The sequence below is a fragment of the Tarenaya hassleriana genome, unplaced genomic scaffold, assembly GCF_000463585.1.
Source record: "Tarenaya hassleriana unplaced genomic scaffold, ASM46358v1 Cleome2, whole genome shotgun sequence".
Lineage (NCBI taxonomy): Eukaryota > Viridiplantae > Streptophyta > Magnoliopsida > Brassicales > Cleomaceae > Tarenaya > Tarenaya hassleriana.
In genome coordinates, this window is record NW_010965372.1 from 6,276,077 (window position 1) to 6,301,126 (window position 25,050).

The 25,050-nt window shown below is 35.0% G+C and overlaps 5 protein-coding genes, 1 non-coding gene and 1 pseudogene across 6 annotated transcripts in view; 4 read left to right on the plus strand and 3 right to left on the minus strand.

The window, feature by feature from the left end:
* The window catches only part of LOC104812635 (ervatamin-B), a 3,246-nt gene extending 2,600 nt beyond the window's left edge, over window positions 1-646 (minus strand). The window contains exon 1 of the mRNA XM_010539905.1: window positions 112-646. Coding sequence (XP_010538207.1) covers window positions 112-574 — 463 coding nt within the window. The 5' untranslated portion in view covers window positions 575-646. The remainder of the gene's footprint in view (window positions 1-111) is intronic.
* A 1,363-nt stretch (window positions 647-2,009) lies between these two features.
* On the minus strand, window positions 2,010-3,862 carry LOC104812636. Its single transcript, XM_010539906.1, has 4 exons — window positions 3,773-3,862; window positions 3,151-3,259; window positions 2,509-2,668; window positions 2,010-2,284 (listed from the first exon to the last, which is right to left on the minus strand). The coding sequence occupies exons 2-4, from the start codon at window positions 3,238-3,240 to the stop codon at window positions 2,130-2,132; spliced, it is 405 nt and encodes a 134-aa protein (XP_010538208.1). The 5' UTR covers window positions 3,241-3,259; window positions 3,773-3,862; the 3' UTR covers window positions 2,010-2,129.
* Window positions 3,863-4,562: 700 nt separating this feature from the next.
* On the plus strand, window positions 4,563-5,419 carry LOC104812637 (pollen-specific protein-like At4g18596). Its single transcript, XM_010539907.1, has 2 exons — window positions 4,563-4,837; window positions 4,935-5,419. Exons 1-2 carry the CDS (start codon window positions 4,672-4,674, stop codon window positions 5,279-5,281), a joined length of 513 nt encoding a protein of 170 aa, XP_010538209.1. The 5' UTR covers window positions 4,563-4,671; the 3' UTR covers window positions 5,282-5,419.
* Window positions 5,420-6,260: 841 nt separating this feature from the next.
* On the minus strand, window positions 6,261-7,583 carry LOC104812639 (peroxisome biogenesis protein 7). The gene has a single exon (XM_010539909.1). The coding sequence runs from the start codon at window positions 7,538-7,540 to the stop codon at window positions 6,590-6,592; it is 951 nt and encodes a 316-aa protein (XP_010538211.1). The 5' UTR covers window positions 7,541-7,583; the 3' UTR covers window positions 6,261-6,589.
* Window positions 7,584-7,768: 185 nt separating this feature from the next.
* LOC104812640 (uncharacterized protein At2g34160-like) lies at window positions 7,769-9,401 on the plus strand. Its single transcript, XM_010539910.2, has 5 exons — window positions 7,769-7,938; window positions 8,337-8,385; window positions 8,709-8,771; window positions 8,869-8,933; window positions 9,117-9,401. The coding sequence occupies exons 1-5, from the start codon at window positions 7,819-7,821 to the stop codon at window positions 9,210-9,212; spliced, it is 393 nt and encodes a 130-aa protein (XP_010538212.1). The 5' UTR covers window positions 7,769-7,818; the 3' UTR covers window positions 9,213-9,401.
* Window positions 9,402-9,658: 257 nt separating this feature from the next.
* Window positions 9,659-16,607, plus strand: LOC104813321 (annotated as a pseudogene).
* Window positions 16,608-16,661: 54 nt separating this feature from the next.
* Window positions 16,662-16,734, plus strand: TRNAE-CUC. The gene has a single exon. It is a non-coding gene; the product is annotated as a tRNA-Glu (tRNA).
* The last annotated feature ends 8,316 nt before the right edge of the window (window positions 16,735-25,050 follow it).

A 25,050-nucleotide genomic window follows, 5' to 3' on the forward strand; every position in this document is an offset into this window, starting at 1 on the left:
TATATATATATATATATATATATATATATATATATATATATATATATATATAGTCCTTTTATCCTCCAAAGTGATTATTAGGCGTACATTAACGTATAGTATAATCTTGAAAAAGCTTACCACACGGGCCTTGGTATTTGACACTGGTAACAGCTCCTTCGCTTCTCCAGTCCTTATTCTCACCAACCTCGCTCACGTTCCCATACCTAAACGACACCCTTTCCTCGGTCTTTGACGTAGAAACTACGTCCATTCCGTTGTTGAATCCCGTGTGAGAGGCAAGGAACTCTTCCTCGGACAAATCCGAAAACCTATTGATCCCGAGCTTGAAGCCCTTTTCTCCGTTTCTGTTGAATTTCTCGATGAACTCCAAGTTCTTCTTGAACACATTTCGCCTCATATTTTTTTCGGATTCGTCGCTGTAGACACGAGAGAAACGAGTCATCCATTTCTCGTGTTTCCTCGATATCGACTCGGCTTTGTCCATGGCGAGGTTTCCACGTGACGTGGCCTCCGAAACCACAACACCCGTCGCAAGAATTGCTAGTAAAACTGTGATCAAGGCCGACGCCATTGAAAAGGGTGGAAAAGAACTGTGTTTTTGTTTTTTTAGGTTTAGGGTTTTATGGTAGAGTGGTGAAGAAGAAGTGAGGAAACTATAAGGTATTTATAGGCAAATATAGATTATGGATTACGTGCGTGTGGTTCGTTAATTAAAGTGGTAACAAGTTGCATGTATATGGCGAACGAAGGCAAGTTGAGTCCGTTGGGTGACATAATTTATACATAACGTGCGGCATAAATTTTGTGATCCTCTTCCCATATTCACAATTGAATTCTAACCATATGCATTCAACTATTATATTTTGCCATCAATAATACTATATATATATATATACACATATACATACATATATTTATATGTATATATAAGGTCTAGTTTAGTACTATTAGGGTTACACGAGTAACGCTAAATTTAGCATTAATTATCTATACTAAATTATATAAAATGAACGAAAATTAATATTAAGTTTATGTTGTATTTCAATCAAACCAAAGTAATATCTTTATTTTTCGATCGTATTACTAGTATCCGATAATAATTTTTAGATATGCATTACTGATATCATAATATATAGATTTTATTATTTGATTATTGACAATATTATTTTTATTGGTTGTCATGTAGAAATAGAAGAGGTGAACGATGTCCGAAAATTACGATAGATTCAGTTATATATGAAAGGAAGCTTTACATATATTTTCCGTTATTGCAATGGGGTATGGTCCTAAAGAATACGTCACATTTTCAACAATTTTTTGGAATTATCATTTAATTTTTTGTACGTCGGCCTTGACATAAGGAGCCAATTGATGTTCTTTTTCGTTTTCATTTTTTTTTGTAGCTAAGCAACGAACATTAGGTATCAATAATATATTCGAATAAAGTATTTATGATTTTTGGATTATCTGAATTCGAGTTCGAATCCAAGCATATAAGGATCCGATCTTGTATAAGTATTCAAAACTCGAGTATCCAAATGATATTCTTACTCGCAAAAGTTGAGGTCGAATGTGAATTCTCCAAAAAAAAAAAAAAAAAGTAATGTTGTCAACCTCTATTAAAGTTACGTATTTATTTGTCTAACCTTGTGGCTCCATTATTGCAATAATGGGTACCGGAGATAAGCTATAATATTTCAATTACTTTGGCGGTGTAAATTTGTATCGTGGATTTGCGGCGACCGTTTCCTTAAGCTGCACGCACACGCACGTTGAATATATATTATGGACAAAGGGAACACGCTGAAAGTAGTTTTAAGAAAATTTGCACATCAACTTACATTTAGTAGCATTGCCATATATTGGCACCGAAATATTTGAATATAATTAATGTAATCTAAGGTTCTGTAATAAGGGTGATATATAAATAAAAGTACTTCGTGAACTTGTAAATTATTTCTTTTTTCCTCACAATATCAATGGAATCTTGAAAAAGCCTCACTAGATATAACCAAAATCCTGAATGCCCATTTAATCAAAATTTATCAATTTCCTAAAATCTGCCCATATATATATACATATATGTATGTATGTATGTATATAAACTTAATTGACCAAGAAACATCCTAAACTAACTCCCATTCAGAGTCGGAAGAAGCCTCTCCAAAGGAATACCAGTTATCTTCATCAGATGGCTCGCTCTTGTCTTCTTCATCCGAAGATTCTGTCTCTTCGCAGCTCTGATTTCCTTTCTCCACTTGAACCTCACTACTCCAAGTTCCTGCAAGAATTTTTTATATATATATATATATAAAAAAACTGTTAATTACTTGCTCCTCAAGTAACCGAGAAATCTGCAAAAACAGGAATAACCCATTTGAAATTCAGCCTCAAGTTTTGAGATTTCTGTATGTTCATTGGTCTTCTGTGTGTGATTCATCATTAGTATTATTGAGCTTAAACAGAAAGTTACAAATTAAGGTTGTCTTCGATATCAATACTCACCATATGTTTCTTTGATCTCTGTGACAAATCTATCATTCTCGGGGGAACATTCTTCTTCCGGGCGAATAATATCCGCTATTTCAGAATTAATCGCCGAGTCAATCTCCTTGATAAGATTCGACCAGAGTTCTTTAACATTAGAGCTCAATGCTTTCATACTCTGCAAAAGAAGGACCGGAAACAGAGAAGAATTAAGGCGGATTAATGTAACAAATACCCTTTTCAGATTATACCCCGAAAAGTAAGTTTATATGATCAGACACTTTCTTGAAAGATCCATCGTGAATGTAGACAAGGATGTTCTAAGACATGCTCTGAGCTGGATTTACATTTTTTTTTTATAATCCAGAAGTTCATGGGGATTTAGATTCAACTTTACAAATGCTTAGTCGATATATTCAACTCGGTTTATGCCGAGAGAGAAAGTTAGCATCCACAAAATATTCTGGCAGATCACAAAGAACAGATGTTGATGTTGACATGGTTTATAGATTAAGTTTCGTTAGTTCACATTCTGAACAGAATCATAATGTGCTGTCTGAACTCGGGCATCAAAACTGATGTGTATCGATCAAACAGAAATATCTGAAAGAGGACTGAAGGTATATATGTATATGTATATATATCGAACCGGATAGATACCTTTTGAATCGTCTCATCGACGATCATGATGGCTGATCCAATTTCTTTCCCCAACGTCTCCAACCAGTCGGTCACATGTCCACGATCCATGGCTTCGATAGATCGTGATCTGTATATTTAAGGAAATAGTATGAACAAAACAAAACTAGGGTTTCAGAAGAGACTACTATATTATATTTCAAGAGAATGACCAGGAAACATAATTAAAAAGACATGGAGATTAAATTAGAAACTGTTCCTACTCGCATTAACGATTCAGAATCCACGGTTAAGAGTCTGATCAAAGTCCAATGGCTCGTTTAATCGCCCAAAAGTGTCAACAAACCGACACTAGCTAGGGCGCGAAAGAGAACACATTAACGACAGGGTTTCAGAACTATCAATGTTTTTGCCCTAATTGAATTGATCTGTTAAATTCTAACGAAATAAAAACACTCGGAGAAGCTTTTCCCTGCTACTTTTCTAGGCAGCCACGAAACCCTAATCGATCGGAACCAAAACGATGAACTCGTACGTGCTCTAAAACCCTACCACGATCGATAATCTCCACATTCAAAACAACGATACGAACGAGGAAAACCCCGTGAAACCATATAGAGATCACGATCGTCTAGAAACTTACTGAATACGAGAATCTTCGCCCAGAAACCAAAAATCTCCGAGGAATCAGAAAATATTTTACGAAGAGTGAAAGACGGAGGCTCGCTTTTCTAGTGGTTTAAGACGAGGTGAAACACTCGAGGAGAGGGTTGATTTTATTGGACGTTTTTGACCCCCATAAACGATGAGAGAATGCGACACATGAAAAGGGCAAATCGGTCAAATCGGGGTATCAGATAAACTCAAATCACTCCTTAAAAAAATTTCCCTAACTATAAAAATCCATGAAAAATATCCAATTTAATATTGAAATCCTATAACCCAAACCCACACTCAAACAAGTTTTTAGAGGGGGGTTGGATGGCATTCACTCACATGTCAACCAGATGTAAGTATTCGAAATTTCGAGAATTATAAATGGAATAAGAGGAATTTTCTCTGTTATTAAAATTATTCATCAAATTCAAAGTACTTTGATATATAAACACACTAAACCGAAATGTATATGCTCTTTGTTTTGTTTTATTACGAAATAGTTATCTCATTTATGCAACAAAAATTGCAAAAAAAAAAAAAGAGATGATGATGTTTTTATTCCCCCAAAAAAAATCAATGGAAGAGAGAAATTTTCAACTAAATTTGTGATTCAGACATAGGAACGGTAACGAGAAAAGGTAGGGGTCAAACAATAATATAAGTATACCCACCAAAAATAGACAGAGACCAAAATACACACTTTCCAAATATAGCAAGGAAGCCATTGGCTTTGTCATTTTGTGACCCTTTATATAAGGAGACATGTTGCCGCATCTGTCTTAGTGTCTCCCTCTCTAAACAAAATCGAACGCAATAAAAATCACTAAATAGAGAAGAAGACCAAATAACATTTCAACTTAAAAAAAAAAAAAGAGAGAGAGAATAATGGCGAAAGTCATCTTCTTCCTTGCCTCGGCCCTTTGCTTGGCCACTCTCGTCAACTTCGCCGCCGCTGACGCCGACGACTTTGACACGTTCCACATCAAGGGATCCGTCTACTGCGACACTTGCCGCGTCCAGTTCATCACCCGCCTCAGCAAATTCCTTGAAGGTCTCCATCTTTTACTCTCTCTCTCTCTCTCTATATATATATATATTAGAATACATGTACATGATAGGTTATATATATATATATATATATATGGCAGGGGCGAAGGTGAAGCTGGAATGCAAGAACAGAGTGAACCAGACAGTGACATTGGTGGAGGAGGCGGTGACGGACAAGTCAGGGAACTACGAGATGGTCGTGACGGGCGACCACGAGGAAGAGGTCTGCGAGATCGTGCTGGTGGAATCGCCCGAGGCCGAGTGCCGTGAAATCAACAACGAGGAGTTCCTCAGGAACGCCGCCAGGATCAGCCTGACCGCCAACGACGGGATCGTGTCCAACGAGACGAGGACCGTTAACCCTCTAGGGTTCATGAGGAACACCCCTCTCCCCGACTGTCCCAAGGCCTTCAAGGAGCTTGACATTGTCCCTGATGTCATCTTCTAATCATTTTATTGATTCGGGTTAATTATCAATATATATATTTTATATTTAACTATTTCTTTTTTTTGGGAAGATATATAAATATATATATATATTAATGTTATAAATTTATAAATTTGTCTTGATTTTTGCTTTTGCAAATTTCCTCTGCCCACTATCGCCACTGCTATTACTATTCAATGACTCGATGATGTATTCGGAATACACAAATGATACCATTATGTATTTAATTAATACTAAGAATATAGCTAGCATTTATAAATAATAATATATCATATAGTAACATTGCTTGAATACTGAACTCGGATACACACTTCGATCATATTATACACGTACGTATTCAAAAGATTCGTTGTTCATGTTTTTTTTAAAATAAAAAATTCTTGGATTGTTCAAAGAATGATTTGATTATCTTTCATGTTTGGTTTACTTTGCTTTAAAAGGAAACTCCCATAAAAAGAACTTGCAAAAAAAAAAATGTATAGAAAATCATGAACTTGTAAAGTTTTAAAAACCGGACCATACCAATCCGAAATTTGCTTGGATTCATCTCATACCAATGATTTCAAACCCGAAAATCCTGAATCCAGATTAGTGATTCCCAATCTACAAGGCACAAGCTAAATATTGAGCTTAGCCATCAAACTGCTTAGTCCCTATGTATGTTCATAGGTTCCATTCCCAAATCTCCTCTTCTACTTGGACTGAACTTTTGTAACCTCAGAGTATCTTCCAATTCCAACCACGAAACAATTTAACCGGGGTTTTTCGTGCTGACGAAGCCTGTGTAATCGGGTACTGAATCGTTCCCGACAGTTCATTTCACTAGAGTGCAACAATTTAAGAGTTTCTCGGGTGTAAATCTCGCAAGATCGAAGCTTCATCAGTCGTCTCTATTGCCCACATCAAGATACGGTTTCTATCAACAGAAGATAGAACCGATACCGAATCTCCTAGTATGATATGATTCATTCTGATCAGCTAGACAAATCGTGTTTATACTCAGATGACGAAACAGTTCAAGCCTACATACCACAATGATCTATAATCTTAGCCACATTTGTGAAGAACCCCTAAAAAATGAAGCTTTGTAAAAGGTTGTATATGAACAGGACGGTTCTTCCACAGAAATCAATTCACAGATGGAAGGAAAGCTTACTCAGCTATCGCAATTCCATCAGTTTTCTCTCCACAGATTACATTCCTTCCTTTTCAACTAAAAATTTCAACTTTATTCCGAAATTCTCCGTATGGTAACCAAACAAAATCAAAGATACCACAGGGAAGTATGAGGGATGATCAAACTTACATTCAACTCGTCCTCGGGTCCATCCCTTGCTGCCAAATGTAGACGAGCTCGTCCCATCCTGTGCTCGCCATTAGCCCCTCCACAAGAACACTCATATCGATCCCGACCGCGAACTCGGTGTGATGATCATATCGACCCACCAAAGCATCCTCCACCATGAAATCCCACAAGCACACAGTCATGTCATACGAGCACGAAGCCATCATATTCCTTCTATGCGGCGAAAACTTCACTTTCCTCACCGCATAACCATGGCCATTAAGCACCGACACAGGAACCCTGTAATTCCGTACGTCCCATACCTTGATCGTCTTGTCCACCGAAGAAGTTGCGAGAATGCAATCATCGTACTTGTTCCAATCACACGACAAGATCTCGAAGTCGTGCGCAGGGATAATCATCGTCGACCCTGGTTCTCGAACATCCCAGATCCTAAGGGTACAGTCTCCAGAAGCAGAGGCGAATACATCGCCATGTTTAGGGTTCCAAATCGCTTGATACACACAATACGCGTGCTCCTTGAAAGTCCGAATGCTCGCCGGACGATCCATGGTCCAGAGCTTGACTGTATCGTCCCACGAAGCGGTAAGGAACGAATCCCGGCGCGTGGGGTTGTAATCGGCGGAGTGGACCTCACGCGCGTGCTCGTGGAAGGAGCGAATTGGGTTCGAGGGCGGAGGCAGTGCGGTGTCGTAGATCTTCACGGAGCCGTCTCCGAGGGCGGCGACGAGGAGGGAGTCGTGAGATTCCGACCAGGAGACGTCGTAGACGGCGTCGGCGGTGTCGAAGGCAGTGGATTCGACGACGGGTGCAGAGGGAGGAAGCTCGAGGACGTGGATTCGACCATTGCCGAGGATTCCGAAGTTCTGAGCGGTGGCGACGGCGAGCCGAGACTCGTAGAAAGGACTGAATTTGACGGAGTAGCCATTGAAAGGCGTCTTGAAGACCGGCATGGCTCCGATCACTGATCGATGAAGGCTCCTCTTCGGGTTTTTCGAGAAGTTGGACCTTTTGGATAATGCCACAATGAATTTCATTTATAATTAAGTGAACGCAAAAAAAAAAAATCCAACCCGACCCGATTTAGGTATCGGGTTGACCCAGTCATGTTGCGTGTTTTGGGCCCAAAGCCTCGCTTCGATGCTGAGTTAATTTATTGATTTATTATCCCCTGAGAGAGGGATTCAGAGTGGAGAAAATTTAGGGTTAGGGTTTTCGAGTGTTAGCTTCCATGGAAGAAATCACGGAGGGAGTGAACAAGATGAACTTGGCCGGTGATACCTATAAGAAGAACCTGATTCAGGTTTCTAACACCAAGAAACCATTGTTCTTCTACGTCAATCTAGCTAAGGTAACCTCCTTTCGGTCTCCCAAGTGTCTAGATTTGATCTATCGTCCAACGAGAATACGATTGTTTTCCGCTTCTGGGCTCAATCTGTCAGAAATTTGTGATGTTTCATGTGGGTCAATGTATGGTCTCTCGGACCTTAGTGTGCTACTGGGTACTGGAGAAAGATCGTTATATATCATCTTGTTGGTTGCTCGAGGTGGCATGGAGAGTTTATCTAGATATCAGTGCTTGAATACTTTCCTCACTTATGAGAAGATTATGACGTTTTCAATGCCCTGACTCTTATGCGTTTTTGGTGTTTCTGTGTATGGATATGTGATCCTGTCCTATGTCTTAAGATATGCGATATGTATTTATCCCTTGGATTGATTTAGCTAATTATTTTGTTGTTCCTTTAGAGGTACATGCAACAGTACAACGAGGTTGAATTGTCTGCTCTTGGAATGGGTATGTTCAATCTTCTCTCTTATATTTTTGGCGTGAGATCTCATATTTCTGTTTTGTTTTTCCTCATTTCTCGAGTTCTTTCCCTTTGATGGTGACTGTGATGTATTTTTTTATTTCCTGGTTGAGCTTCTTAATTAGTCTCCAATAAATGGAAGTAGGATTGATTTGGTTAAGTTGAAAATTTAAGAGAGAATAGATCACTTCTATTTTCAGAGAGATCCATTGAGGGGATATGCAAAGCTCCGGATTTATGTTGTCTTTATTCGATCGTTTTTCATCTTTCGTCTGTCCATTTGATTATTCATTGGTCAATCCATCTGCAGCTATTGCTACTGTTGTTACTGTTGCTGAAATCCTGAAGAACAACGGGTTTGCTGTTGAGAAAAGTAAGATCTTCTACTTTTGGTCTGGACATCATATTAAAAAGTGGATTACATGACGCCTGGCTAATCTTTGTCTCTGAAAATTGTATCTTTTTGGTAGAGATCATGACCTCAACCGTGGATATAAAGGATGACTCGAGGGGACGTCCTGTTCAGAAAGCGAAGGTACACTTCGGTGATATAATTTCTTGTTGTCTGGTTCATCAACTGCACTAAAAAAAAAAATCAAGATATTCCTTGGCAATTGATTAGAACAGAGATTTGTGACGATAACCCTTTTCCTGATTTGCCATTTGGTTTCCCGTAATTGTTCATCAGAAGCTAAGATCTTTTGTTTTCACCGTACAGATTGAGATCATGCTCGGGAAGTCTGAAAAGTTTGATGAACTAATGGCTGCGGCGGCTGAGGAAAAGCAGGCTGCAGAAGCTCAGGAGCAGAGCTAGACACTTGGAGCTCTCTAAACGATTTCGGTCTGGTTTCTCTTGATATTTTGGTACTAAGTTAAAAGACACTTTATTTGTTTTATTTCATTAATTTTTGGTGATTTTGGGACTCATCATCCTGGATGGTTACTTGTACCTGTGAAAATATTTATATATACAGGATCATAGGAGCATAAGTTGTCTTCTGTACACGTTCTATGTTTTCATTTTCTGTCCTAAGAAATTGTTATCTAAACATCGTTATTGATCTGTCACGGGTCAGAGTCAGTAACAGAAGATCGACTAGTGGACTACGGGTCTGAGTGCGGTTAGACTCCTGGGTCTTGGGATTGACCCGACCCGCTGTCTTAGCGCCAGCCTCTGAAGCCGTCGAGGATCTTCCAGATGACGAATTGACTGATGATTCATCATCATCATTAACCCTTCAAAGCTTATCGTGATCATCAATGGAGAATTTGACATGTTTATACCCTTTCTTGAACCATCTATTCATCGTGATCTCAGGAAGGGTAAGAACAACCTCGGACACCAGAACTCTCATTTGTTGCTCTTCCTGGCCATAGCGACGATGTTCTTGTCATAGACCGGCAAATGACCTGCCATTAAACCGAACAAGATCACTCCCACACGGCCAGACATCGGCGTTTCACGGCAAAACCTCTGACGCAAGATAAGCCGGTGTCCCATAAAATGTTGGGGAAAGACCATCTTGCCTGAGCTGGTTCGAGACGGCCCTGAGGCTAAAGTCAGAGACTTTGAGGTATCTTTTGTCGTCCAGAAGCAGATTTTCCGGTTTGAGATTAACCGTTGAAAATATCCTAGGGTGGTTTGTTTCAGCAACCCCCCTTTCTCCACCTTATTGAACAATTTGCCGCCGCCTTGAACGTATTCTATGACTATGTCTTTGTCATCCCAATTTATATAGTTTAACCGGTGAAATGAGGACGCAAAACGTATATTTCGCATCTAATTCGAATTTTAAATTTAAAAAAATGGATGTATATTCTAAATCACATAGATGGTATCTAAATTAATAATACGAATATTGATTCATGATATGCGGTTAAAAAAAAAGAGCATGTCCGTCTTCGTGGTTTTGGTTTTATGATATCTCATCAGATGTGAGTGACCAAACATAATTTTATGATCTTATCATTGACAATGACATTTGACAATAACTATTTCTTAATTAAATAAATGAAATCAATTATATGTTTTCATTTCATATCTCCATAGAATTTGATATCTCTATAATATTATACTGGTATCTTGAAGTCACGGTTTCGAATCCCGCAAACAACCTCTTGCAGATATTTCTGCAAGGTAAGATTTGTCTACAATACACCCTTGTGGTGAGATCCTTCCACGGACTTCCTCTCAACGGGATGCTTTGTGCACCGGACTGCCCTTTATCTGAGTTTTATTCAACATTTTTAAAAATTGAATAAAAGGATTAGAAATAGTTTGATTTGCTGAAACAAACAGTGTCATGATAATCTTTGAATCCAGGATTTTACATTGCAATCATAGAGACGATAAGCATTTCTATGTTTAAATCAAGGTCATCTATATACATATATCAATTGTTCAAGCCCACCAAAAATCTCTATAGTATAGTTTATTTTTTGAAATATGAAATTTCATTGTCGTACGTGTATTTCAGATTCTTTCACTTTACACACGTGACTTCTCAGATGCTCCTTTTTTTTATATCTGGACCCCATCTCTGTTCAAGTGGAAAAACTGAAATAAAATGTCCAAAAAAAAACCCAAGAAAACTAAATAAAATATGAAGGGATTTATATGATTTGTCAAATATATTTGGAAGATATAGCTTTGTCTATATAAAATTTTAGAAGAGCAATTATAAAGTACACAAGTAATTAACACAACTTAATTAATTACTAATTAAATTGGTAAACACGAACCAATATACACATTTAAAGAGCCTAAGCTGTAAAGCGAAAACTTATTAATTAACATCCATTATTTATATGGGGTTCTTGGTTAAGTGTGATAAAAAGATGTGGTGTTTTGCAAAGTATGACAAAATAGTTATGACATTTGCAAACTATACTTTTTTATAAATTTTTTACAAAACTACCCTTACTTTATTGTATAATTTCAATATTATCATTTAGCGTCCTGAAAAAATGTGTAATATAAAAAACATATTTTTTTTGAAAACTGTGTAATCCGGGAGAGCTGTTTTTCATCCGGGAGAGACTGTTTTTATCCGGGAGAACTGTTTTTCATCCGGGAGAGTCTGTTTTTTGTCCGGGAGAACTATTTTTCGTCTAGGAGAGTCTGTTTTTTGTCCGGGAGAACTGTTTTTCGTCCGGAAGAGTCTCTTTTTTGTCCGGAATAATTTTTTTTGTCCAGGATAACTGTTTTTGTTCGAGAGAGTTTGTTTTTATCCGGGAGAATTTTTTTTTTTGTCCGGGAGAACTGTTTTTTGTCCGGCACGATTGTTTTTTGTCGGAAAAATCTATTTTTCGTTCGGAAAAGTTTGTTTTTTTGTCCGGACGAACTGTTTTTTTCGAGGGAGTTGTTTTTCGTTCGGAAGTGTACGTTTTTTGTCCGAATGAAAATAGTTCTCATGTATAAAAAAAATTGTTTTTCATATAAAAAACATTTTTTCCCCGATGAAAACAATTCTCTAAAAAAAAAAGTATTCCCCGGACGAAAATAGATTTTTTCAGATAAAAAATATTTCTTTCGGATAAAAAAAAGTCTTTCCCGAATGAAACAATATTTTTTTCGGACGAGAAACAGTTCTTCTTGATAACAAAATTATTTTTTCGTATACAAAAACAGTTAAACCAAATAAAAACAGATTCTCACAGATGGAAATTATTATTTCAGATGAAAAAAACAGTTTTCCGAGATAACAGTTTCTGAATATTTTCGTTCGGAAAAGTTTGTTTTTTTGTCCGGACGAACTGTTTTTTTCGAGGGAGTTGTTTTTCGTTCGGAAGTGTACGTTTTTTGTCCGAATGAAAATAGTTCTCATGTATAAAAAAAATTGTTTTTCATATAAAAAACATTTTTTCCCCGATGAAAACAATTCTCTAAAAAAAAAAGTATTCCCCGGACGAAAATAGATTTTTTCAGATAAAAAATATTTCTTTCGGATAAAAAAAAGTCTTTCCCGAATGAAACAATATTTTTTTCGGACGAGAAACAGTTCTTCTTGATAACAAAATTATTTTTTCGTATACAAAAACAGTTAAACCAAATAAAAACAGATTCTCACAGATGGAAATTATTATTTCAGATGAAAAAAACAGTTTTCCGAGATAACAGTTTCTGAATAAAATATATATTTTTTATGCTATAATTTTTTTGAAATGTTTAATGGCAACATTGAAATTATACAATAAAATAAAGGTATTTTTGTTAAAAAATTATAAAAAGGTATAGTTTGCAAAGGAAGGAAAAAAATGTATAGATTTCTAATGACGTGACGTTTTTTGATACTGGTGTAAATTTTCTCTATTTATATTTACCCAAATGAACAAAACAACGATAATATTCGGTCAGTTTCAGTTTGGCAGTTCCTTAAGGGGCTTTTCCGTCAATTCATAAAAACCAACGGCCCTTTTTTTTCTTTTTCAAATCCTCCCTTTTATATATAAACATCGAAAGATTCAAAACATTCAACACATCTTTTTCTCTGTCTCACGCTTTTTCTTTCTTCTTTTTTTAGTTAAATCACGCTTTTTAACCATTCATTTTCCAGATTCAATCAGATCCCTTTCGGATTCTTCCGATTCTCCGACGACCCTTTTCTGAGTTTAACCGGAAAACTGCAAAAAGTGTGAATTTTGTCGTTTCTTTGGCAGAGAAAGAAGAAGATTTGGTTTGCAAATTTGTGTTCTCTGAGACATGGAGTCATTGAAGCCGGAGGAATATCTCACCCACCAATGGATCAACTTCAGGGTTTAGAGTATTGTATTGACTCAAACCCTTCATGGGGTATGCCCTTCTCTCTCGTTACCAAATCTTGTAACTCTTCCTTTTGATAATCTCGGTTCTGAACTGGGTGACCATGTGAAAACCCATGTCGTAATAATTTCCTTATCGATTAGCTTCTCTGTGTTCTTGATGGTGACTTCTCTGTATATACCCAGGGGAAGCTATAGCTTTAGGCTTTCAGCATTACATTCTCTCCCTAGGAACCGTAGTGATGATCCCATCGTTTCTTGTTCCTCTGATGGGTGGTGATGATGTGAGCACTTTTTTTTTCTTTATCTTCAAGTCTTTATCTTCAAGAATCTGTATTTGGATTTGATAAAGATCGTTGCTTGAAAATTTGAAATGATTTAGGGTGATAAAGTGAGAGTGGTTCAGACTCTGTTGTTCCTACAAGGTGTTAATACCCTTCTTCAAACCTTATTTGGAACCCGGCTGCCCACTGTCATTGGAGGCTCTTTTGCGTTCATGGTTCCCATCGGTTCGATAATTCACGACTCTAAATTCACCCGTATCGAGGATCCGCACTTGGTTAGTAGCAGATTTCTTGATTTCCTTCGTTTGTAGTGTAGTTATTATTGGCTGAATTTTCATTAAGCATCATATGCAGATATTTCTCAGTACGATGAGGGCGGTACAAGGTGCAGTCATTGTTGCCTCCAGTGTGCAAATCATTCTTGGCTTTAGCCAGATGTGGGCGATTTGTTCTAGGTATATGTACTTATGTATATCTGTTTCTGTATGTGTTTATTGGAACCAAATTTATCATCTTCATCGCTTCTCTCAGGTGTTTCTTGGAACCAAATTTATCTCTCGTTATCATGTTTTTGTTCCTGACATTATTGAACAATGTTACTCACAAGTGATGTTTGTTCTTGGTGCAGTATCTGAAGAACTTTCAGTTCAGACAGTTGCTGATACTAGAGAGGTTTGCCCTTCTCATATCGATAACCGTTGTTTGGGCTTACGCCCACCTCTTGACAGCGAGTGGAGTTTACAAACACAGACCGGTTCTGACCCAAGAAAACTGTAGAACTGATAAGGCCAACATGATTTCTTCTGCTCCTTGGTTAGATCCCATTGCCGATTTAACGTTGAAACCATTGTGATTGATAGAAACGCTTTGATTGATGGTCACTTGAATTGTAGGATAAGATTCCATATCCACTTCAATGGGGAGCCCTAACCTTTGATGCTGGTCATGCTTTCGGAATGATAGCTGCAGTTCTTGTTTCGCTCATCGAGGTAATGTTTCCCTATCCATCTTCCTCACTTGGAAGATCCCGTTGAGTTCGTTACATGTCTTGGTATAACTTTGACAGTCAACCGGAGCTTTCAAGGCGGCATCGAGGTTGGCAAGTGCCACACCTCCTCCACCTCATGTCCTTAGCCGTGGAATCGGTTGGCAAGGCATTGGAATACTCTTGAACGGTTTATTCGGATCTCTGAGTGGCTCACGCATCTCAATGTAAGAATCAAGAACACAAATTCTGAAGAAAAGTCGTTTGCCTTTTATTTTTTCTTTTTTTGCACATTTTCTCGGATTTCGGAACTAAATGTTTTCACGGGATTTTACTGATTCGACAGAGAGAATGTTGGCCTGCTCGGAAGCACCAGTGTCGGGAGCCGTAGAGTCATCCAAATCTCATCTGGCTTTATGATATTCTTCTCAATGCTTGGTACAAAATGGCAATTCCTCCCTCACATTTTGTTTCCGACCGTTCACGCTATCATGTCTCTTTATAAATTCTTGAATCTTACAGGAAAGTTCGGAGCATTGTTTGCTTCAATACCCTTCACAATCTTCGCCGCTCTTCACTGTGTCATGTTCGGTCTTGTCGGTCAGTTCAACTCTGTATTCCCTCTTATGTAAGAATATAAAATTACGAAAATTAAACAGGAACAACAAATATAAAAAGAATTAAAATTAATACGTTTCTTATTCTTCTTGTCTCTTGTTCTTCTTGTTATATTATAAAAATAACTCATATATTTATAAAAAAAATTAATAAATAAAGTAAAACAAATATAGATATAACATAAATAAATATGATACATAATATTTAACATAATATTGTGTTTATTATTATTGAAAATAATTTTTTAAAATCTATATTTTTTTTCTAATCACATATTTAATTTTCTATTTCAACATTCTCCTAAGATTGATTTTAAAAGAATGCAAAAGTCAATCTTGAAAAGATAATACGATAAAAACCATAGATATTTTCATTGTCTTTAGAAAAATCTATAAACAATAAATTTAGTTCTTTTAGAGAATATTATTCATTTTTAAATCATTCGCTCGATTTCACTTTATCTTAAGAGTTTTTAGGTTTCACTTCATTTTGTCACAACACCACGTTTGATTTTGGGTTTTTACTCCTCTTTGAACGATTTAAATATACGAATCTCCAAAATTCAAAAAAGAAAAGATTGAAAAATAAAAATAGATATAGAGCAGATCGAAACTAGACTCTAATATCATGTAGAAATATAAAATTGCAAAAATTAAACCAGAAAGAAAGACAAATATAAAAAGGAACGAAATTTTGTTATTACTACATCTTTTTTGTTCTTGTTACGTTATAACGAAAATAACAAGTGAAGTAAAAAAGAAATATAGATATAACAAAAATAAATACCACACAATAAATATTGTGTTCATTATTATTAAAAATAATATTTCAAAATCTATATTTTATTCAAATCACATATTCATTTTTCTATTTCAACATCTTATCACCTCGTTGAACTCTTTCGCCTAATGCTTATGGTTTTTTGTGAGCTCTCTCTCTCAGGTTCAGTTGGTCTGTCCTTTCTGCAATTCACCAACATGAACTCCATGAGAAACCTCTTCATCGTCGGCGTCTCCCTCTTCCTAGGATTCTCCATTCCCGACTATTTCAGAGGATTCACTGCAAAAGCCTTTCATGGTCCTGCTCACACCAATGCCGGCTGGGTAAAGATTCTCTCGGATTTTATATCCTCAATAGAAACATCCTTTTCCTTTGTCTGAAAAAACACGGAAATAACTCCAAAAAAAAAAAACGATCGTTTCTGGTGTGACAGTTGAACGATTTCTTGAACACGATATTCTTCTCGTCGCCAACGGTGGCGTTAATGGCGGCGGTGTTGTTGGATAACACGTTGGATTACAGACACAGCGGAGGAGACAGAGGGCTTCAATGGTGGGAGAAGTTCCGTACGTTCAAAGGAGACAGCCGCAACGAAGAATTCTACACTCTCCCTTTCAACCTCAACAGATTCTTTCCTCCCTCATGAAACTGAGACACTGTTTTCTTCCTAACTTCAGTCATCTGTGTCTTGACTGGATGGAGATTTTTATCTTCTCTTTTTTTTAAAAAAAAAAATCTCTGTATTCATTCTTTTTATCTAATGGAATCCAAATTAAAATTTGATTTTTGAATTTATTCGAGAGATAGTAACGATATTGATGCGATTATCAGCAAATCCGTTGTAGTCTAGGTGGTTAGGATACTCGGCTCTCACCCGAGAGACCCGGGTTCAAGTCCCGGCAACGGAATGTTTTTAACTTTTTACATTATAATTATCAAATGGAAAGTCTACATCTTTTTTTTTCCACTTTGAAATCAGATTTGGTCCGTTCAAATCCATCAATTCTCATATCTTAAAAATTAAAAAGGAACAAATTAACTATATAATATCCTACAAAAAGCAACAGAAATTTTAATTATACAATGTGAATAAAAAGGCAAAAAGGCAACACTATTTTATTTTTTAATATATATATATTATATAAAGTAAAAGCAGTAATGAGAATCACGTGAAAGCTCTTGGAGCAACTCTGCAACGCTCATGGGCTTCTCAGATTCTGGTGGTACGATTCGTAATTCGTCAAGGGGATAGCGTCATGTCATTGGACAAATCGGAAGAAATAATAAAAATAATAATTAAGGAAGTCAAATGAATATGTTCATTTTTTTTCTCTCTCTATCGGACAGAACAAGCAACTGCATGAGCCCATGTCTTAAGATGCTCTTTCATGGCCGTACAATCATTCGTCCGAAGGATCAAAACACTGATCTTCTCCCTTCCACGATCGGGATCAAGCTCCTTGCTCATTCTCCTCTTCTTCTCGTTCTTCTTCTTCCTCTTCTTCTCCGCACCATGTCTCTCCCTCGGCGCTTCAGTGAAAACTTCTCCGCATTTCATGCGTTTCGGGACCGGATTCTCCACAATCCGAGCATCTTTCTGAATATCCTCAAGATTTGGGGAGATGGGTATGTCTTGTTCTTGAGTTCTGGTAGGTTTTTTATGAGTTTGATCACAACAAGAACTTAGTTTTTGTGAAGAAAGAACATTGGAGAAGAACCAGAGAGAATCCAAACTCTCCGTAAGAAGAGAAGGGTCCATTCGGAAAACAATGGGAGACAAAACATAAAAGTGAACAACAGCGTTTTACTTGGACGAGAGAGTGAAGAGGGATATTCATCATATTGATGTAGTAAATGACTGTATTAGCCTTTGGGGTTTCACGGCAATGCAGAGGATTCCACGAGGGTAGTTTGGTCAATACAGAGATTCCCCGGGATACTGGTTTGTCCAACGGTCGGATAACACGTGTCCATCATTCTATGAAGTGTTGTTCCCTTCATTTTGTCACATTTTTTTTTTCAAGAGTGGCATAGTCGACACGTATTTAATTTGTTGCTGTTAGGAAAGATAATTTAGTGCCTATTGAGATTTTCTTTCTAAAATAATGGTCTTGTAATTCTATAACACATATGTAATTGTGATTGGCTAGGGTGGATATTTATATCTAACCAAATATCACATAACTGTATATTTTAATTGGTTATATATTTTTTAAAATCAAATTAAAATGAAGTTGGATCGGAAAGTGAATATTTTTAATAAAAACTACATTTAAATTTCACCTCTTACAAATAGAACTAATAAAAACTGAAATAAAAATAAATGTATCTAAATGTGACCGAGGATCGAAATATAGATGTCAAAATTGATTTTTTCATGATTTTCTTTGTCTATGGTAGGGAATCCATTAAATAATCCGCCAAATAAGGTTTTTGAGAGACTTATTGTATGATATATATATATAGACACATTATGTTTCGAATATTCCAATTTAGTCAAAGCCATATGGTTCAACAAATGGGCCACGAGAAAGTTGCGTAAAATCGTGGAAATTAAAGATAAGCCTCTCTACTCACCCTTTTACCTTAATTATAGAGTCGCTTCAATCACAAGTTTGCATTATTTAATTACGTTTCGTTAGGTTAGCAGTCAAGCATATCATTACAAAGATTTCATATTATTCATCTTGTTCGTATTTTCTTGACTCTAAATATTATTATATCATTGGTTTTGGGGTTATTGTTGTATGCATTCTTATCGTACATTTTATTTTTATTATTGCATGAAAATCGGGAAATTGAATGGAGGCAAATAGCAAATAGATAGAGATAATTTAACTTGTATTTCAATAATAATTGACTCTTTGGCACCGATGTTTTTCAAAATGAAACTGTTCACTAATAAATATTTTTTTTAGTGAAATCCTACTAGTGTTTTTTTTTCTTGCCTAATCAGGAGTTTTAATTACCTAACTTGGACTTATAATAAAAAATCAATGCACAAGTGTACACGTAAGAAACTCACGCTCTATGGTCCGAAGAGCTTTAAAAACCAAAGATTTTAACATTAATTAAGGGACTTTTTGTTTTTATTTAATTATAAAAGATAATAAAAAGTGTATATATATATATATATATGTATATATGTGATACTCTTGATGAATATGGCAGAGGAGTGAAGCTTCTGATTAGCTCGAAGGTTTTTCCTCTCGATTCGGTTCATCGTGAACCGGACCACGATAAATCAAATGACGACTTAAAAGAGAAGATTTATGTGTGTGTATACGCACCGTATTTTCTTTTTTGTTATGTTTTTTTTACGCTGCATCTTGGAAAATAACGTACAAAATCATATATGGGGGTGAAGCGCTCCATTGCATGTGTTGTGTATATATAGCATATTCGGAGGCACATCCCATGTTTCAAAAGCGTGTGTGCGATCTAATAAAAGATCAAAGGCGGTCCCTTTCTATAATTCGGTTTGTTTGTTTACTCTAACAAATGTAAAAAAGTGAGTAATTTTTTCTATTTTTATTTATATATATCAGAGAGTATATATATATATATTTTAAAGGAAGAAGAAACAAATATTCTTGGAATGTAACCTAAGGAAAACAAGAAATGAAGCATTGTACCATAGTATATGCTTCAAATCGAGCCTTATAAATATGGATGTAAATTTCGAAAAACAAGTAGACAAGATGAGTTCAATTTAGTAGAGGAGCATTGCAGGGCAGATCCTCCATTGGCAGGGGAACCAAGTAAGCCATATATCTATATATGGGTTTCTCCTCTGCCAAAGGAGATTTGCCCCGTAATTCTTCTCTACATTTACGCCCTGCAATCGTGATTTGATTCTTCTTTACATTTCCGCATTGCGATCGTAATTCTTCGATCGCAAAAGTTTTAAAAATCTATATCGTTTTATCTTGTTGTCAAATACAATAAAGAGCCGTGGTAAAATCTTTGAGTTTTAGATACTCAAACCATGTGTGAGGTCTTTAGACTGCAGGAAGAAGCTCGGACCGTAGACTTTCTAACTACGGTTGAAATGATACAAAAGAGATGACCGTTTTATATATTTGTATAAAAAGCTTTTGTGTTAGGTTTCTCACAAGACATTTTCATGTTGTCTTTCTTGTAATATTTTTATACGTGCATGTATTGTACGTATTATATGATAATATTGAATTTATCTCCGGACAAAGACTAAAGTGATCTATTCATTTCATGACCATTAATATTCGAATTCATCCGCATAAAATTGCTCATAAAAATGACAACAATTGTCTTAGGTCTCATGTTCGAGGTGTCATGAATGCTGTAATTTAATTACAATAAAACTGTTTTCCGGTTAAGAGTGGATGTAATTGGACCGAATTATATCTAGTGAACCAAACTAAATAACAAAAAAAACAATTGATAAGATTTGAACATAAGTTGGATATCCTGTGAATAAAAAAATTACGAAGTCAATTCACAAAAAACAAAAAACAAAAAAACACTAAAATAGACCGAAACGGTGATCGGATATATTTTTGAAAAGTGTGAATTTACAAATGTTATAAATGTTGCAATTAATATTTCATAAATTAATTAAGTTCAAATAATATGATAATGACCTCCATATATATCTAGATTTAGGGGATGACAATTTGGTTGGATAAACCGGCAATCCCAACCAAATCAAATAACCTAATCAAACAGATTCGATTAGAAATAAATTTAATATAGATTAACTTTAAAGTAAACTACCATCTAATAACAAATCGAAACAACACGAAGAAATTTTTGTATAATCCAATAAAAACAAATCAATTTTAAGAAACCCAAGTCCAAATTCGTTCAATGTTTTAGCTTTTAATTTATGCATGGTTCACTAATCTGTCGGCATGTAGTGATTGTTCAACAAATACAATATAACATATTGTATTGCTTAAAACTGTGAGAGACCAAAACAATATTAGAGATGGATATACTTGGGGATATGCTGTACGTACATAAATGCCCTAAAGCAAAAAAAGAAAAAAGAAAAAAAAGAAATGCCTTTCTCTATTCTTTTCAAAGGAAATCTCAAATTTTAAAAGGTGATACAAGAATTGGATATACAAAGTCCCGTTTATACAATACATTACATATATATACATACATGTATATATATATATATATATATATATATGTTTGTATGCGTTCGTTCGTTCGTTCACTAGTAAGATTTGATTTTATGCTTTTTAATTATAATATTCTTGTGGCAAAGGTGAGTCCATGTTCCAAAAGAACGAGTGTTAAAAGTTGCCGATTCCATTGTTAGAAAGTAACCGTGATTTTGGTCGTCACTAGCTGAAATTTACATATCTTATAATATTTTATTGGATTTTCGGTATCATAAAAGAGAATAAATAAATAAAAGAAACGCTTACATGATAATATTAGTATTGTTAAATTAAACAGATGAAATATACACTTGGTGGGATGTATATGGCGTTCGTTAATGTATTTAATTTTGAAGGAAAATAAATAATGTAATAACGTTATAAAAAAAAATACTGGTAAAAAATGTGATATTTTCCGATAATAGGAAAAAAGGATAATCAAAATATCAAATGACCGACAAAATGGTGGTGATTTTATCACTCACTTGCCGACACAAATAGATCAAATATCTAAGGAAAATCAAATAAATATTAAATTTATTAAATTAGTTATATGATATTATAAAAACATTAAGAACATGAAAGCCAAATGAATGCAGAAACCAAAGAGATGGATGCCGCCATGGAGATATTTTTATACACTTTCCACTCATTCGTATATATGACATTTTGATTAGATATTGTTTATTAAAAATTACTTCGATGAAACTTTTATAATCTTGAAAATAATAAAGTATGCAGTAAAAAATTGCAGTACTCGATCGAGCTTCTGCATATTTATAAGTGTCTTCAAGTAGAAGCTAAAATGTTGCAAGAACATTCCCCCGGATCTCCCGTTTTCCAAAAGAATATCAATATTTGTATGCCTTTTTTTAACCCAAGTTGTTCGAAGCTCATTTTTTGCTAGTAAAATCATTTTTTAAAGGAAAATTAATTCTTAAAACAAATTTAAAAAAAAAAGTTTCCTGATATGAGTTATCAAGAGAATGATCATGCCAAAGTTCCAATCTTTTCTCAAGATAGTAAGTTACACATTATACAAGTAAAATTATATATGAACTAGAATGCGACCGACTCTTACAAGACATGGTAATAATAATAATAATAATATGTGGTTTAAAATCGGAATATCATAGAAGCAAAGAAAGTATTTTTGTAACATGTTTTGAAAATCCTATATGCTTGTTGCTAGGGACTGTCTGACCATAATTAAAACCTATGGCACGAAAAATATATTCCTTTATAGACTTATGAAGAGATCTCATTCTTGGAATAAAACTGCGTTCTTCTATAGCATCCGGAGCATCGTGCCAATGAATATCCTTGTTTGCGTGATTATATATACACAAGAATGATTTCACGACATATATACATGGACATTGATCGATGGAGAGAGAGAGAGAGGCGCGAATGCATTGCAGGGCAAGATCTCCATTGGCAGGAAGTTCATTACAATGGTTTTGCAGTTTAAATTGTGTGTAGTTAGTGAGCTCACTGCCAAAGGAGATTTGCCCGGTGATTCTTCTGCACCCTATTAATAGAATTATCCAATATTATTATGCCACGTAGACAAGAAAAAAAAAACTTTTTTACCGTGGTCATCGGTCGATCTGCATGGGAGTGGAGAGCTCTGCTATGCAATTGATCTCGGGCAAGTGAAACACGATACTGCCTCCGGGGTAAATTTTATGTTTTTTTTTTAAGTTTTAAAATTAATCATCTTAAAAACTTTCACAGGACAAAAAAAACTCGTCTTTACTTTTTTTTTGTTTTTGGCAAAATCGTGGTAATTTAAAGGGGACATGTTCATCACGTGAAGCTGCCATTACAAAAAATTAGTTTTATTTTCTAATTAATATTTAAATGATTTTAATTCCGCCAAAAAATATTTAAATGATTTAATACAATCTGCACCCGTAGCAATTAGTTTAGTTAATTTCCGAGGTTTAGAGGTGGTCACTCCATTGTTAGTGGGTCAAATTAGTGACAATTTTGGCAATTAATGGCTTAATTTACTCATAAGTCCTAAGTATATATATATGTGTAATATATCCATATTATCTTTTCCAAATTGCAATATATTCTCATTGTTAATATTATTAGTTCAGTAAATTTAAATATATAATATAATTTTTTTTTCATAAATTTTAATATTGTGTGAAACTTTCTACATATTCTTTAATTTTTCGATTTTCCCTAAAACTTTTATGCGTTCAAGTCGCCACAGAGATTAATAATCTTGTACCAAACTTAATAATATATGAACAACTTTGGCATAAGAAGCTATACACATAAACACGTGGCCGAATTAATTTTGATGACTAGACATATAATATCTACAATTTGTAACTTGTAAGAAGGACAAATGTTAAATCCTTATCACAAGAAGAAATCAACGCTTTCTAAAGAAGTTGTGGGTTGACATGTGAGAGATCACATTCCATGAACAAGAATTAATTAAGTTTAAAATTAATTACAACAGCCAAAACAAATATATATATATATATAACATTAATTTATTGATCCTCTAAGAATTATGTTTTTTTTGGTCCATGTGAGAAGGAAATGTCAAATAGAACAAGACAAAAGCACAACAAAAGGTGTGTGTGTTTTAGGTAAATTCCTACTTATCACTGAAAATATCAGAAAAAAACCAGGAGGCAGGTTTTCTCTCTTTTATTGTTAGACATGCAATATAAAAACAAATTGGCCTCTGTAAATTTCTTAATTTATATCAAATTGATTACACAAATTTAAATTTTCAATATAATAATATTAATAATAATAAAGTTCCAAATACAATTATACATTTTTAAAATTCTAAAATGGATTGAAACATGTACAGCCCTTAGTACTATTCATACCTGCAATATAACTACGAAATCCGAGAATCTGTTAACATTATCCATGGTCATATATATCAACCCACTTTAATTTCGAAAATTAATTCGGTTTTCATATAATAGACACGTACATGTAACACACGCATAGATATACGCAGGATTAATTAGCTCCACTGAATAATTATATTTAATATTAAATTTTTTAAAAATAGATTTGATGATATAATTTTAAACAATTTTTTATATTTTTTTTTATCCCGTGGTCGACGTTTCAGAGTATCTGCAATAAGTTCAGGGCATATGAATGGGCTAAGGCAAAAGTGTTTTTGGTTTCTTGTCTGTGGGTTTATGTGTTTTTTTTTTTTTAATTTCATTAAAAAAGAAAGTAAAAAATGAATAAGTGGTGACAGATCGAGTGCCCAATGTCAGCGTTTCAGACAAAAAAAAAAGGTGCCCCTTACCACACTCCATGTTTTTGGATTTCTTTGCCATTTCTTATGTGACAAATCCTTTGGTCGCTTCCTCTTTCTTTTTTTTTTTGTACAGCCAATTTCGGGACTATGATTTTATATATATATACGCTCCAAAAATACCCATCAAACAAATAATCATTCGTACGCGGTCATATGAGATTAGATTTTATCTAATAAACGGAATATTCTTTTTTTAAAAAAAAAAAAATTTATACAGAACACTTCCCACTTTAAAATTTTCAAAAGAATGGTTACATATCGTTCGTTAGAATCATTTGATTTAAAAATTAAATAAATAGCTAGACGACGCGGTTACATTAACCATTGAATTTCAAAATCTCTAAAATGGTTGTAGATTAATATTAAATAATATGATCATACATATTCTTATTTAAACAAAGCTACGCCTTACAACCGTCGTATATATAGCATTATTAAATGGGCTAATGTGTAAAAGTATAAATGGTACGCTGTCTTTAATAATAGAGCAAACACACATAATGATACGATGGATGACGACGATTCCACATGAAGAAATAAACGATGATGAATAAAACAAGACGAAATTGTACTATCCATGCATGTGAACGTACCACCACCACATTTCATGCATGCATCCATTACATGCATACATACATACATATATATATACACACACACACATTATAGGCTGTCTTCCTACGTAGTGTTCGCAGGGATACAAGAATAAAGAGACAACCCGTGATATGACTGTTCTGTCTGGTCATATACACAGT